At 38.0% G+C, this 16865-nt stretch overlaps 1 protein-coding gene across 4 annotated transcripts in view; it reads left to right on the top strand.

The window, feature by feature from the left end:
• Positions 1 to 5973: 5973 nt before the first annotated feature.
• CDC7 (cell division cycle 7) overlaps positions 5974 to 16865 on the top strand; it is a 25669-nt gene continuing 14777 nt past the window's right edge. Inside the window, exons 1-4 of one of the 4 annotated variants that reach the window (XM_007101383.4) lie at positions 5974 to 6077; positions 6759 to 6950; positions 14569 to 14652; positions 16471 to 16606. In XM_007101383.4, the coding sequence (XP_007101445.2) occupies positions 6839 to 6950; positions 14569 to 14652; positions 16471 to 16606 (332 nt within the window). In that variant the 5' untranslated portion in view covers positions 5974 to 6077; positions 6759 to 6838. Of the gene's footprint in view, positions 6078 to 6436; positions 6454 to 6605; positions 6673 to 6758; positions 6951 to 14568; positions 14653 to 16470; positions 16607 to 16865 lie in introns of those variants that run through there. The other 3 variants (XM_007101384.4, XM_028489147.2, XM_007101382.4) reach the window with 3 other exon arrangements.

Below are 16865 nucleotides of genomic sequence, written 5' to 3'. Positions count from 1 at the left end.
CCCCTGGAAAAAGTTTTCTGATTCAGAATTAATAACTCCTTCTTCTATGCACTTATTCCATTCTACTCATTCATTTATTTGACAAATTCAATAACATTCGACAAATATTTACTGACCTACTTAACACATGTCAAGTACTGTGCTAGAGAATTTCATCACCATTATTGTCATCCTGGCTAACACTCACATAGAGTTCACACTGTGCCAGGCACTGTTCTAAATGATATACATGTACTAATTCATTGACCTGAGTAACAACTCTTTGAAGTAGATACTCTTACTATCACCATTGTGTAAATGAAGCAACTGAATCCCAGAGAAGGTAAGTAACTTGCCCTTGCTCCCCCTGGCAGTCCAGCTTCAGAGTGCATGTTCAAGACAAGCCTCATCCATATCGTAACAGAGATAACAAGGCTAATGAGGAAGACTGACATTAACAAGCAATTATAGCACAATGTGATAAAAGAATGAATACAAGATGCCATGGAAGCGTGCATTTGAAGAACTAACCTATTCAGTTGGTGAGGCTTCCCTGAGAAAGATGTGCTTAAAGCTGAATTGGTGAAGGATGAGTATGGAAACTGTCCACTTCAACCCCTAGATAGACTTCAAACTACTTGAGGGAACAGTCCTCTTCTTAGTTATCTCCGTATGACAGGACCTATTCTACTGCTATGCACACGAAATGTGAGGAAGTATTATTTACTGAATAGATACATAAATTAAAATGTTAGGTATCTTCTATGAGCTCCACCAGGAGCTTTATTTTTATTTTTTTTAACATCTTTATTGGAGTATAATTGCTTTACAATGGTGTGTTAGTTTCTGCTTTATAACAAAGTGAATCAGTTATACATATACATATATCTCCATATCTCTTCCCTCTTGCATCTCCCTCCCTCCCACCCTCCCTTTTCGTCCCAGCTTACCCTTTCCCCTCCCCATGTCCTCAAGTCCATTTTCTACGTCTGCATCTTTATTCCTGTCCCGCGCCTAGGTTCTTCAGAACCTTTTTTTGTTTTTTTAGATTCCATATATATGTGTTAGCATACGGTATTTGTTTTTCTCTTTCTGACTTACTTCACTCTGTATGACAAATTCTAGGTCCATCCACCTCACTACAAATAACTCTCGTTTCTTTTTATGGCTGAGTAGTATTCCATTGTATATATGTGCCACATCTTTATCCATTCATCTGTCAATGGACACTTAGGTTGTTTCCTACCAGGAGCTTTAAATATTTTACTTAATCTGTATATAACAATTCTTCAAAGAAGTTATTGTTCTCTTCTGAATTACTAATTGAGAAACTAAACTTCAGTTCATTCTTGGACCTTTGTGTATTTCAAAATTCCTTGCTGTTCTGCAGTTTCAGAATTGACTCATGGACAGCTCTTTGACTTTTAAATAATTTATAATTTTATTTTATTTTTATTTATTTATTTTTGGGCCATGGCACGTGGCTTGCAGGATCTTAGTTCCCCAACCAGGGATTGAAACTGCACCCTCCGCAGTGAAAGCACGAAATCCTAACCAGGGAATTCCCTATAATTTTATTTTTGAAATACACATTTTCCCCATGAAACTCTTAAGTGTTTTGTCCTATGTATATTTTACAATGAAAATCTAGGATTTTATTTTATAACGTGGGTTTATTTCATTTACCTATTTCTTAGTCGATTCAGTCTGCTGTAACAAAAATCATAGATTAGGTGGCTTAAACAACAAACATTTATTTCTCACAGTTCTGGAGGCTTGGAAAGTCCAAGATCAAGATTTAGACAGAATATATATCTGGTGAGAACACGCTTCCTGGTTCATAGACAGGAACTATTTATGTCTATTACTATTGCTATACACGCTTCCTGCTTCATAGACAGGAACTATTTATGTCTATTACTATTGCTATGTCCCCACCTGGCAGAAGAGGTGAGGTAGCTCTCTGAGGTCTCCTATATAAGAGCCCTAATCCCATTCATGAAGCTCCACCCTCATCATCTAATCACCTCCCAAAGGCCCCACCTCCTAATACCACCACTTTGGGGATTAGGGTTCAGTATCAACATGTGAAGTGGCTGGGGCGGGGGGAGCAGGGGGAGGCATAAACATTCAGTCTACAGCAATTGCCCTAAGAGACAATTTTTGTTCATATTCAACAGCTATGTACCTTGAACGACCTTTATAAAAAACACGGGGTTAGGGGTGCTAACCCTCTCTCTATGCAGTCCAAAATTTTTTACAGTCAGCCCTCTATACCCATTGTTCCTACATAATCATGGTTCTACATCCGTGGATTGAGCCAACTTCAGACCCTATAGTACTGCAGTACATATTTATTGAAATAATCATCATATAAGTGAACCCACACAGTTCAAACCTGTGTTGTTCGAGGGTCACTTGTAATTGCTAAGTTGTCTATCTTTGAGGACTTTCTAAGAGAGTGTCTCAGTTTCTCGGCTTAATAGTGAAGATAAAAAAAATAAGTGGGGAGAGGATAAGGCTTCTCATAACTTTTCCTTTTTATACACTAGGCGGTTCTTTCTTTCTTTTCTTTTTTTCTTTTTCTTTTTTCCATTAGTAGGTACCTCCACGAAGAGAGAAGAGATGAACAGAATTATTTGAAAGTTGTGCTGGGAACTTATTCTGCATTGACTGTACAACTAACCAGGAACTCCACACTCTTCCCAGAGTGAGAGACTGTACTCAACTCAAATTAAGTCTCTACTTGGTGGGCACCTGGTTTTCCCCATACTAGCTGTCTATAATTGAATCTTGGAATCTAAGCACAGATCACCTGGTGTCCAAGTAGTTTGAACCCCACTAATAAGATTGTTCACCCCTGTTGCACATGGGAATCAAATGGGGAGTTTTAAGAGAATCTGATGTTTGGATCCCACCCCCAGAAATTCTTATGTAACTGGTCTGGGCTTCGGCATTTTTAACAGCTTCTTAGGTGATTCTAATGTGCAGGCAAGGTTGAGAACCAGTGTTCTAGAACACTGGACTGTAGATTCTGATCCAGGAGGTATGGGGTGGGGATGAGGTTCTGCATTTCTTTCCTGTGCCTACGTGCTGCAATGGCTGCAAGCAGAAAGTACTAATGGAGCCCAGAGGAGGGGATACTACTTACTGCCTGGGGAGAAATTGGAATAGGCAAAATAACTGAGCCTGAGCATGGGAATCAGGATATTTTCAATCAGGATAATTTGGTCTTTTCACACCAACACACAACTTTTCCTCCAGCAAATTTAACTATCCTCTGGAATGCTCTTATCTCTGAAATCCTAGTTTTCACCACTCCGTGAACCGTCTACTACTTCTATTCTTCTAACTCAACCTTATACCTCCATTATAACCAATCCTTACATTACAGAGAGAGTTCCAATTCACTGTTCCCAGCACTTCTTATCTACCTATTGATTCAACAGTCCATCAATCTCTATATATCATTATCTATCACCTTCCTAAAAACTTTCCTCTTCACCTCCCAGAGATTGCGTGGTGCATCATTACAATCACTTCCTTGTAAATATCCTTACTTGCCCCTCTCTGTGTGATGTCCATCCTTAGTTAAATCCAGCTATTCCTTTCCACATCTGCATTCTCTTGACTGAAGCTTACTTGAGAAAATAAACATAACACTATGCTGTCTGGACTCACTTTAAATTTATGACACAAATAGAAACTGGGCATTCAACCCCGCTGGCAATGTCACAGTCTTTCTACACTTCACCTCCTCACTCTCAGAAGATACCTCTGACCTTCTCACTCCTCCAACCTTTAATACCCCCTTCTTGCTGAAGACCTCATCTCATATTTTATTAAGAAAATTGATGTGATCAGGTAGGAGCTATCTTATTCTCCCACCCAAACACAAACCATTGCATCTGAATTAAATCTTCTGTCTTTCCCTCCTGTTAAAAGGTTGGGAATCTGGGTTCTTTTCAAAGGTCCATCCCCCCTCCTTAGGCTTTGGATCCATTCCTTCATCCTCCTCTATAATTTCATTCCTGTAGGTATTCCCTTTTTCTCCGGCATCAAATATTTCTTTCTGCAATACATCTTTCCCACAAAAATATAATCATTTATCTGCCAACACAACATCAACAACAAAAAACTTCCCTTGCTCTATCTGACCAACTATAGCCACCATCCTATTTCTCTGATCTTCCCCCTCCAAAAAAACAAAAACAACAAAAAGAAAACAAAAAACAAACAAACCCAGAAACCAACCAATCGAAGAAACAAAACCTTAAGACTTGTCCTACTTGTACACCTTTTGTTCTTCATACACTTCAGTCTTTCTGCCTCACTATACCTCTGAAACTACTCTTGCCAGAGACTAATGATTGCCATGTTGCCAAATCCGTTGTCACTTCTGTCCTCAATACTTGACTTCCATGAAGCATTTACTATCGTTGACCACTCCTGTTCAATTGTAAAACGTTCTCCTCTTGATTACTATGACATCACCTTCTTACCTCACAGGTTATTCCTTCTCATTCTCTTGCTGGTTCATCTTCCTCCTCTGCCCAACTTTGAAATGTTGGAGATTCCCCTAGCCCAGTTCCCTATCTACAATCTTTGATTAGATAATCTCATCTAGTCCCAAAGTTTTAAGTTTCATGTATAAACTCATAACTACCAAGTTTATGTCTCCAGCCTAGAATCCATTCCAGACCAGTATATTCATCTGTTTACTTGACATTATCACTTAGATATCTAACAGGCATCTTGGACTTGATTGTCAATGCCCTCCAACAAAAGACCACTAGGAACACAACAGTAATTGAACGAGTTAGGTTTATTACTTGCTTCTGTGAGAATGCAAACCATGGAGAACCATGTGACATCTCAGTAAAAGGGTGTTAGAAACTTGGGTTTGTGTTATGTGATTTAGGGAAGGGTTCAAGGAAGAGGGATTTGCTCTGGATTGGAAGCTGTAGGAAGGCAGGAGTAATTCTATAATTGTGTATTTTAATTAGTACTATCTAGAATGACTATTATCTACTGGACAGAGGCTAAATAATTAGTACAGTAGCAGCAGTTCAGTCATATTATCCAGGATAAGGAAATGTTTGCTCATTTTTGTGGCTTGGACAATGTTTATGTTTAGTCTATATCCAGGCATGATTACAGAGTGATTTTTTTTTTTGTCTTGATCAATCATGGTCACAGAGTAGCCTTCTCTGGTGTTGATGTTCTGTGAAATTTTCCCCCTCTAACTTACCAAGCTTATTTCTACCTCTGTACTTACTCTGTCCTTTGCCAATTAGTCTCTTTCTCATTTGGCTCCCATCATGGTGACTCCTTCTTAGTCACCATCACATCCTTTCACTTTTTTTCCTTCTTTGGAGCCCTAATCAATATCTAAAAAGAATGTTGCTCATTTGTTTGTTTATTGCCACTGCCTCACTGGAATTTAGCTTCATAAAGGGATGGCGGTTTTTTCTATCATGTGTTCCCCGCTGCAACTCCAGCCTCTAGAAACCAGCCTCAGGGCCAAGGGCTCAAATATATACTGACTGACCAACTGACTGAGTGAATGTCACTGGGCTCATTTCTTCGAATACAGCCATAAACAATTAGTATTTGCCTTTCTCTGTTTGCTTGATTTTAACGGAGAAGTAGGGCACTCAACAAAAACAAGTGAAGCTGGGAGTCAAGAAAATGAATGTCTTTTATTCAGCGTGCCCAATGTCTCTGTAAGTCGGGATGTGTTACGACTCCTGTACCTGAGACTTTTCTGTCACTGAATTATCCTCTTTCCTTTAAATACTGTTAGATCTTTAACCTTACGTTTCACTCTATTTTTCAGTAAAGGATTACGCCCGGACTTTATATCTGTAACCGTTATTTCAGCCAGCCACAGCCTTGGGGAGGAAACCCAACCCGCTTGCGCAAGCGCCCAGTAGCAGATAACGCGGCGCACAGGGATTTACAGTGCGCATGAGCAATTAGAAGCCGCAAGCCGGGAAGTGTTGCGCAGGCGCGTTTGGCAGACTCGCTAGGTGGGCGCTCTCGGAGGCGGCGACCCAGGCATTTGGGGAGCCAGAGAAGTCGTATTCCCTTAAACCGTGAGTTTCCGACGGTTTGCTCCATGGCGCGGGATTGTGAGGGATTAGAAACGAATTCTGGATTGTGACTTCGGTCTCTTCGCAACGCAGTTACCCCCCACCCCAACTTCGGATTCCGTTGACGTGCGGCGGGAAAGTCGTGCGCCTGCGCACTAAGCATCCCGTTCGGTCTGGAGTCTGAGGGAAGAAGGTCCTTCCCCGCTGAGCTCGCAATCCGCGCTCGCCGAGGGATCTCATTCATTCCCCCTTCTCTTCCTCCGCCCGGCGCTCGTGAGCCGTTTCGTATCAGTTCTCCACCAACTTGCGTGGGGCCTTGGACAAGCCTCCTGGCGCTCCCTTTCAACAAACGATCTCCTCCTCCAGCCCTCTTCCTCAGGTCGAACCGCTCTCCCCACTAAAGCCTCTCCCCCCGCATTCGCTGCCTCTGCAGTTCCCACCGCCGCCCTTGCCCCTGACGGCGGCTGCCGGGGAGACTCCTCTGTTAGGCACATTTCCCTTCGGCCCCCTGCCGGTGTTTCTGGGAGGTGAAAGTGACGCCCATGGAATCCTTAGAAATGGCTCACGGTTTTCCTTCCTTTGGGGATTTGGACGTATGGTGCGTTTTTAATTGTTTGCCCCTTTGGGGACAGTAGCATGTTTTAGTGCTTAGTTCACTGAGTGATTTAAACTTATCTTCTCCAGTGTGCCGAGTTTCACAGCTGCTTTGCTCCCCCTGTGGACATGACCCCTTAGCTGGCGTTTTGCGCTGCAGTCGCTTTGCGATGGAGGCTTCTTTGGGGATTCAGATGCAGGAGCCAACGGCTTTTTCTCCTCGTGGCCGGTTTCTGGCGGATGGCTCATTAAAAAAACATGAGCAGAATTTTAAACTGCCAGGTATGTGTTCATTACCAAAGATGTACAGGCAACAATTCTGTAATTTCGATTATTTAAAAACAAACAACAACAAAAACACGTCCTGAATCTTAAAGTGAGTTGTATGTTTATATAGGAGCATTTTACAAATCAGTGAAGCTTCATAAGATCTAGATTTAGGATTGGATTGAATTTTAGAAGGAGGATTGTAGTCCAACCATGTCATTTTACAGATGAAGTTGCTACAGTCCAATATTAGTCGTTGTCTAAGAACACAAAGTTTGTTGATACCCAAACTAGAATTTCTCTAATAGACCTGTGTTCTTATTTCTAATCACCATATTGCATTAAGCTTGAATTTAGAAATTGGCATTGGAGGGACTTTAACTTACATATTTAAAGGCAGAATTAGTTGACAAAAGTAAATGAAATGTTTGTAGCAGTAATGAAGGACTGTATCTTAGTGTACATCATGAAGTGTTGCTTCACCCTTACCCAGACCTTGAAATGAGAAGGAGAGGGTCAAACAATGCCTGATTTTGTACACTGTAACATGCACCTTCATTCCTGCAGTGTGCCTGAGACATAGCAGGCATTTAATAAATATTGGTTAAATAGGAGTTCCAATTGACTGTTGTTTTTTTTTCTTTTCTTTTCTTAAAATGTAGCTAAATGTTCTTTTCTGTCTTTGTCTTAAGCATATTTAGTGCTTTTTCAAAAATATTAATTTTGACCCTTCATCCATGATATATATTTACCCACTACAAAATAGACTTTAACTCGACCCTAGAAAAATATGACATCCCATACTTTGCTTTCTGACTAAGGGTAAACTCATCTTTGATGTTAAAATGAGTACCATTCCTGATGTCCCTATTTGGTGAAAGCCACTATTATTCCAGGTAAAGTTTCTATGCTTAAAACTTTAGAGTTATCTTTGACTTATGCTTTGTATTTGCTCCCCTCATCCAGTCACCCAATTAATCTTCTTTTTAGTATGTATAGTGTTGCCTCTTCCCATTCCCACTTTCACCACATTAATTCATTCCCTTACACTTTGCTCCTGAATTACAACAAAGTTTCTTACTTAAACTGCCTGCTTACACTTCTTTTTTCATCCTCCAGTTCATTTTGTACACTGCCACTAGAGTAATCTTAAAATGCCACTTTCATCCAGTTTCATGGATGCTTTCCCTCTTCCCTTCCATTTTTCTTGCAATTACCTGTTTTTCACAGTTCACCTTTCCCTATGTCATCAGACACATAATACAATAACAGTCTTTATATTATTATTATTATTGTATTGTTTAGCACTCTGTGTATTCTGTCTCTTCAGTTATACTATAAGGTCCTTGAAGGCAGTATCTTGTATAGCTCCTGATGCACTTTGTGTGTTAGGCAGAGTGTATGAATGAATGAATCTGACTTGGCTCTAGCATACGTTCAGGTAAAAACTACTATTCTGATACTCTTCTGAAAATCTGTTAGGCAATGAAGAGTGGTGTGAATTTTATTCCAAATTTCCAAAGTTTGGTGGCTTTTATTTGTAACAGAACATTGAACATTATAAACAGTACCTTTGATAATTTATAAAACATGCTGAAATTTTATTCATATGGTTCTTTTTTATTTGACCCTTAATAAAAGCTAAGATTATGTCAAAAACATAACTTGAATAAGGAGTAAAGCTGATGAAGTCCAGGCACATAACTGTCTCATGATCTGATGTGATTTACTCTCCTTTGATGTAGTAACTTTTGAATGGTGGGATTTTTATATATCTTTGTATTCCCAGAGCCTAACAGTCTCCAGCACATAGTAGGTGCCTGAAAATATTAGGTTGAATGGTTAGATATCATTCATCCAAAGGATATAAAGTGAAATTTTTAGTACAATGGCTGCATAGTATGACCCTTTGTTTTGGGATATTTGTCAGCTTTTTGTAACTTTTTTTCTGATAAAAATTATACATGCTTATTGAAGAAAATACAGAAAGTCAAAGTAAGAAAATATCCCACTGTACAGATATTGCCACTGTTGACATTTTGTTATATTCCTTTGGTCTTCCTGTGCATACAGAGATACATTTTTTTAAAAACTGAATTAGGATCACAGCCAACTTATTTCTGATCTCCATTTTTAACATAGCAATATATATATTGAACATTTCTTAATGTAATTAAATACTCTGCGCTTGGACTGCCTAATGTTCCACTGCATGGTATCATATAATTTATTTAATTGCCTTTTCTTATTGAACCTTTAGATTGTTTTCCGTTTTTTCCTATTAAGAAAAACGCAGTGAACAAAGTACCTGGCAAAGTATTACATCAAATGTTCATTCTTTCATTCTTTCAGCAGGCTTTTTTTTTTAAGTATCTACCATATGCCAAGTTTAGTAAGTGATAAAGATCTTTTCAGTGAAAGAATGAAGTATAAACTGTATATATACTGAATGTCTCCTCCATACTGTTGAACTGTACTGGAAGGCTTGCTTTCATTGTGTTATATGGGTGCTCTTAGCCTACGATTCTAAAGTGGGTTATAGGTAACGTCCTGGTTTGCCTGAGACAGATCCAGTTTATATGCGTGTTGTCACAGTGTAATTATTAGTGCCTCCATTCACTCTGAAGACTCTCCCAGTTTGGGTTAAATTATATGATCTCCCTAGTTATAGGAAGCACTATTTTAGGCAGTACATGAAGCCCCAGAATAAGCATGACATATATTCCTGGAGGTCAGTTTTACTCCATGGTAAGTAATTGAAAACATTTCATTTGTATGATGAATATTTTTTAAATGTCTATGTCTGTTATGTGCAGGTGCTAGGAATAAATCCGTTCATAAAACAGACAAAAATCAGTGCCCTCAATCTAGTGGATAGAGATAGAAAATGAATAAAATAGTATGTTCAAAAGTGATTAGTGCTGTGAAGAAATGTAGAGGGGAAGGGGAGATAGGAGGTATTGGGAGAGGAGATTGTGATTTTAGCAAGTGCAATTGGTTAGAGAAGGCTTCAGCGTGGTAACATTTGAACTAGGACTTGAAGGTGGTGAAGGAGTGAGCTGTGCGTGTATCTGGGGAAGAGCATTCCAGACAGAGGAATCAGCAAGTGCGAAGGCCTTAAGCTGGGAGTGTGCCTAGCATTTAGAAACAGCTAGGAGGTCATGTGCGTGGAAGTGGGAGAGTGATGGGAGTGAAGTCGAAGAGAGCGGTGAGGAAAGGAGGTAGTTCTTTGGCTTTTATGTGGAACAAGATGAGGGTGAAAGCAGGGAGTATAGTTAAGGATGCTGTTGCCATAGCCAACTTGGATATATTATGTAGCAGAAAAAAAATTAGCTTAAAATTTCAAAACGGAAGTGTAGACCTTCATAATATTTAATGAAGACCTAAATAATACTTTAGTTTGTGGACTTTTCAGGGTCTTTCCCCAATCCTCAAAGTATATATATTCATTGGTCTCTGCCTTTAGTAGTATTTTCTAGCTTTTGATATGAGTACTCTCTTTCACTGTCTACTCTAATCTCCCAATTCATAATATGGGGATTTTTCATTCACTTTGGTTGTCAGGAAATTTTTCTGTTGTTCAGAAACATCAAAGTTGTTCTGCAGTGACAGGAAACCTTAATATAAACATAGTTTGAGTTTTGTAGAGATATGTAAGTGCATAGTAAGTGAGTGGTGGTGTGGAAGCACATTGAGCTTGCATAGTCATTCACATGGCCTTGCATTACAGTATTTTCTTACTACTTATATTTTCTTCCTGGTTATTTCTAACAGTTAACCAGCATCTCTACTACTAACTGCCAGCTCATGTTTATGCAAAGGGAAGTTCCAAAATGTGGAACTCATAGGAAAAGCATAGAATATTGTAGTTGGAAGGTAAAGTTCATCTAATCCAGTTCCTTTGTTTTAAAGCTTAAAAACCTGAACACTAATGTGGTTTAATTATAGAAGTTGAATCCAGACTCTTTAGTTTCCAGGCTTTTTTCTGTATCAGCACTGTCCAATAGAACTTTATGCGCTAACAGAAATGTATGTTGTCACATATGGCTAATGTGACTGAGGAAGTTGATTTTTAATTTTATTTAATTTTAATTTAAATAGCCACATGAAACTATATCATCCTACTACAAAGCTTTTGGTGTAATTAATCGTGTATATACAACAAAGCATGCACACAAACACTTCAATACATTTAGTAATAAAAAGACCACAAATGGTTCTTAAAATATTTTGTCATACCTAAACACCATTAAATTGTAAGATACACCATTATTTTATGTACTGCTCAGAAATACTGCCAGTTATACTGTGACAGTGCTTTCCTTAACACCTAGAATTTTTTTTTATAGTTATTGGAAGAGTTCTTTTAGATGTAATTAGACAAATAATTGTATATCTCTGGGACATACATGAAATGGAAAATAAACATTTCAGATCTGTCTCTTCTGAATCACTTTTTATACTCAGACTTGTTGATATCCTATTTTTTTCCCCTCACAATATTGTTCTCATACATTAGTTTTGTGTGTGTGTTTTTTTGGCTGCATTGGGTCTTCATTGCAGTGCGCAGGCTTCTCATGGCGGTGGCTTCTCTTGTTGCGGAGCACAGGCTCTAGGCGTGCGGGCTTCAGTAGTTGCGGCATGCGGGCTCAGTAGTTGTGGCTCGTGGGCTCTAGAGCGCAGGCTTAGTAGTTGTGGAGCACAGGCTTAGCTGCTCCGCGACATGTGGGATCTTCCCAGACCAGGGCTCCAACCCATGTCCTCTGCATTGGCAGGCGGATTCTTAACCACTGCGCCACCAGGGAAGTCCCTGTTCTCGAACATTAGTGATGCAGAATTTCTTTGAAGAATTCATTTTAAAAAAGCCATTGTTAATGAGTTCTTAAGAACAGCCCAGTTATGTGGAGCTGGCCTACGTTTGATTTCTACTTCACCACCTCTACTATTCCTCCCTACAGCCATTTGGCTCTTAAGGATCAAATGTGAATGCTCCTCTGTGATTTCTTGAATTTTCTTCAGGTCATTGACACCTGTTGTATAAGTTTTGATGCTGGCCAGCAACAGTTGTTAAGTTGCATCCCAATTTCAGAGTCGTTAAAATTGTGTCTTAGAATCAAAGAAATGTAATAACAAATTGAATATATCATTGTAGTGCCTTTTCATGATGCCTTTCCTATGACACTGGAATTTGAAGCTGGTTGGACTTGACACTCCTTAGGAATGATTGTAATTGACTGTGGCAACTATTACTGCTAGAAAGCCAGCTTTTCCCCCAGGCCTTGGTTTTGTTTTCCAGAGAGAAGTAGTGTGGTAGCTGATGGTAAAGTGATCGCTTTTGTCTTTGGCTTCACTCTGTTGTAACTTGTAAACTTTTGCTTTTTTTTTTTTTCCTACAGCTGTCTCTGAACAACCATGATGATAGTAAGAATTCATTCATTCAACAAACATGCCAGGCAGTTTTCTAAGAGCTGAGTGCATTGTAGTGAATTATACAGACAGGGAGCCTGTACTGGTGGAGCTTATATTCTAGTGGGAGGAGGCAGACAGCAAACAAATAAATAAACAGGATAATTTTATAGTGGATAAGAACTCCAAAGTCAATAAACAGGGTAATGTGGATAATGGGAGGAGAGCTAATTTAACTAGCGATGTCAGAGGAAACTGTGACAATTGAGCCAGCCATACACAGTTATAAGGGAAGAGGATTTCAAGCAGAGGAAATAGTAAGAGCAAAAGCCCTAAAGAAATAATGTTAATAATAGTAACCACAACAATAAGAATCACCAGTATAATTTAATATTTACAATGTGTCGGGCATTGTGTTAGAAGCTGCTTTTGTGTTATGTATATTATTTCATTTAATCCTCACAGTATTTCAGCGTCATGGGTACTGTTATGCCCCCTTTTCTATAGATGGGGAAATTAAGGCTCACGGAGGATAAGCTGTGTGCTCTAGAAAAGTCATACCGGCTGGGTAATAGTGGAGCCAACATTTTGATTTAGGGCTCTCATCTCCAAAACTGGTTCACAGGATTACTGTTATATGGCCTGTTATATTGAAATCCATGAAGCTTCTCCAGTTCACCTGCAAGGTAGATGGGAAGGTGAGGGTAATTTAAGTAAGTTCTTCCCATTACCTTAGATGGAGTGATATAGTGGGAAGGCTACTGGATTAGGTCTTCTTGGCCTCTTATTTAATCTCCACCTCTTAGTATTCTTAGTATTCTTCACCTCAGATTTATCCTCCACTTGTCATCTTCCTGCTTAAAAACTTTACATGGCCTTCCTTTGCATCCTCTGCCTTTCCTTCCTCAGCCACATTGAATTTTATTATCTCTCCTACTCTCCCCTCCCTCCACAATAATCCATGCCTTTTTCCTTTTCCACGTCTTTGCATACATAGTAGTTCCTTCCTAAAATGCCTTCTTGCACTTTCTCTACTTGGTGAATGCTTCAAAACACAGGTTAACAGTCACCTGAAGCTTCCTGGCACCTTCAGAATTGTTCATTCCCCTCCCGCCTTCTACCTAGTAATATGTGCATTCCTTTAATATTACAGTTAAAATCTTGTATTAAAAGTGAGCTTTTAACATCTGTCTCTTCCACTAGACTAAGCTCCTAGAGAACAGGGGCTGCCACCACCTTTGTTCATTTGTATTTTTAATATGCCAATTGCTGGGCATTTTTAAAAACACAGTATTTGTTAAATGAGTGAGTCTATAAACTTACCAGCAGTACCTCTGTGAAACTGGACAAGTGATTTAATTTCCCGGAATATGGATTCCTTCTCTGAAAGATCAGGATAATTATTTCTGTTCTCCCAATATCACAGTGCTATTATATAGATCTGAAAAGATAATATGTGTGAAGGTGCTTTGAAAATGCCTTAAAACTGTTGCATGATGCAGTGTTATTGTAACTTTAAAAGTAGCTGATGATTGGCCTAGATATTGTAATAAAATCTGAGGACTCTTAAGTATGTAGTTCTTTTTTGTATCCAGTAGTTTATCACATTTTGTATTATTGCCTCTCTGAATTTTAACCATGTAGGTTTTTGTAAAGAGCTTATATTTATTTAAAAGTAATGATTTTTCTGCTGTCAAGATATAGGATACTACTGGTAATTGGGACAATTTTTAAAGAATATTTTTTTTAACATTCTTGAGACCTTTAGTAGACCTTCTTTCTAGAGTATACTGTGAATATTCAATATGTAAAACTTTTCCAAGCCTGTAAGATTTTGTATCTTTGGGGGAAAGAAACAGTTTTCAAGAAGATTGCATTGTGTCCTTTTCATGCCATCTAGTGATTGCAGCACAAATTGTCTAGTTATTTTTTAAATTTAGCCTCTTCATTGTGTTTTACTCTATGCAGTGACAATGTATCTATATGTTAGTACGTAATTTCAGAGTAGCAGCAATTGGGTGTGAGTGATTCAGTTACTTTGCAGTTTTGTCTGTTCAGGAGGTGTGTGAGTTAGAGCAACTTGATGGGGTTTTAGTCTTATCATGAGTTTAAGGTTTATTATAGATATTTTTATTTGTAATGTAATTACTTATGTTTTAGAAATTATTTTATTGATATTTTTCAACCTAAGTAATTAATTATACCTAAATTCTTTTTTCCTTGATAGGTGTTAAGAAAGATATTCAGAAGCTTTACGAAGCTGTACCACAGCTTGGTAATGTGTTTAAGATTAAGGACAAAATTGGAGAAGGTAATCTGGGGATATACTTCATTATATTTATAAGCTTTTTTTTCCTCCTGTTTTCCTTTGTATAATCTTTATTTTCATTATTATTTCTTATTGGAAAAATACCCCTTTTAAAAATACTAAGACTATGGTTATATTACTAATTATCAGCTTTTCTTTTTTCCTTGGAAAGAATCTAAGAATAAATAAATATTTACAGTAAAATGAACAGTCCTATTTTAACCTTTATAATTTTATACTATTAAAAGTATTGCTGGGGGCTTCCCTGGTGGCGCAGTGGTTGAGAATCTGCCTGCCAATGCAGGGGACACGGGTGCGAGCCCTGGTCTGGGAAGATCCCACATGCCGTGGAGCAACTAGGCCCGTGAGCCACAACTACTGAGCCTGCGCGTCTGGAGCCTGTGCTCCGCAACAGGAGAGGCCGTGACAGTGAGAGGCCCGCGCACCGCGATGAAGAGTGGCCCCCGCTCGCCACAACTAGAGAAAGCCCTCACACAGAAACAAAGACCCAACACAGCCAAAAATAAATAAATAAATAAATAAATAAATTATTTTTTAAAAGGCAGATGCTTGCTTAAAAAAAAAGTATTGCTATATTAATAATATATTATTAATGATAATTATTAAAAATAAAAAGTTTAAGATTTAAGTGGGGGGATTTGATCAGGGAAAGCGGAATCTTTTTTCTCTTTCTCCATTGCATTTAGGTAGAATTGTATGTTGAACAATGGCAATTTTTCATGGCAAAATGATGAAAATAAAGTGGTACAATATTTATAGGATAGTCAGTATTTACGTAAATACCATTGAGAGACTGGCAATCATATTGATTGAATGAAGGGTGAATTTGGCAGACAGATGTGAAAGGATTGAGAAGATAAAAGATAATAGAACTTTTTAGTGACTATACTGAGAAATAGTAAATAAAAACAGTAAAAAAAAAAACCCAAAAAACAACAAAACTTCCATTTATTCATTGCTTGCTTTTCACAGTGGAAAGTGTGAAATGAGAAAAAGGCTGAGTCAGCGAGGGCAGAGAGATTAGAAGATGAGATGATTTGGGATGTAAGAAGCAAATCTTTACATTTTTTTTCTTACCTTTTTTTGAACACTGACTTAGTGTTCAAAAACTTTGTTCTGGAAAACTGATGTCCTCATAACAAATAGCTAACTATTCCTGGAGAGAGGGAAGAGTGGAGTGTGATCTAAGGCTAATAAGTTTGAAAACTATAGCATGTATAGCTCGCTTTTGGTTATTTATGATGTACTTCAGTACATTAAAGGTCTAGAAATAATCTATCAATTTGCTTTAACTCAGTATTTCTCAGATTTAACTGACCACCAAATCTTATATTTTTTTCTGTTTAGTTTCATGGTGAATTTAAAAGTTTAAAAAAACTTTTTAAAATAAAAAATGTAGTTTTTTTTTCCCCCTAAGACTGTTATCATTTTTACTTCTAACAGAACTGAATCCAAGTCTTAAGAAAGTAATTTCCAATGATAATACTGTAGAAAGATACTTGGTAGATTGGGTCATACCATGGAAATATTTTATGCTAACTCAGTTAAACAGATTTACTGTATAGCTTTGCTGAATTAATATACCCCCTAAAGATGTGAGGACAGTTAAGAATGTATTAAAAATTGAAAATAAGTTGTATTTACAAATGTGTTTGCTTTTTGTATTCAGTGTCATTAAAATATTGATGACAGATTATGATAATTTTATGGGTTCCAAACAGTTTTTAAGAACTATTTTAGCATTGTCTCATAAACATTTTTAAAAACCAAATATTGAAAAATTAATAAATTGTTTTACAGGCACTTTCAGCTCTGTGTATTTGGCCACAACACAGTTACAAGTAGGACCTGAAGAGAAAATTGCTCTGAAACACTTAATTCCAACAAGTCATCCTGTAAGAATTGCAGCTGAGCTTCAGTGCCTAACAGTGGCTGGGTAGGTAATTTAAAGATATTTTTAATTGAACTGCTGTATATAGTTTTTAAGATTTTTAAGTAGATATCTAATAGGGATGATGAGATTGTGGATTAAACATATTCTTCAGTCACGTGTTTGCAGTTTGCTAGCACTTTTCCGCTAATCTTGGAATGGCTAGTTAAGTTTATATAATTTTTTTTTTTTTTTTTTTTTTTTTTGTGGTACGCGGGCCTCTCACTGTTGTGGCCTCTCCCGTTGCGGAGCGCAGGCTCCGGAC

The sequence above is a fragment of the Physeter macrocephalus genome, chromosome 4, assembly GCF_002837175.3.
Source record: "Physeter macrocephalus isolate SW-GA chromosome 4, ASM283717v5, whole genome shotgun sequence".
Lineage (NCBI taxonomy): Eukaryota > Metazoa > Chordata > Mammalia > Artiodactyla > Physeteridae > Physeter > Physeter macrocephalus.
Note: the sequence above shows the minus strand (reverse complement) of the source record. Positions and strands in the feature narration are given on the sequence as shown.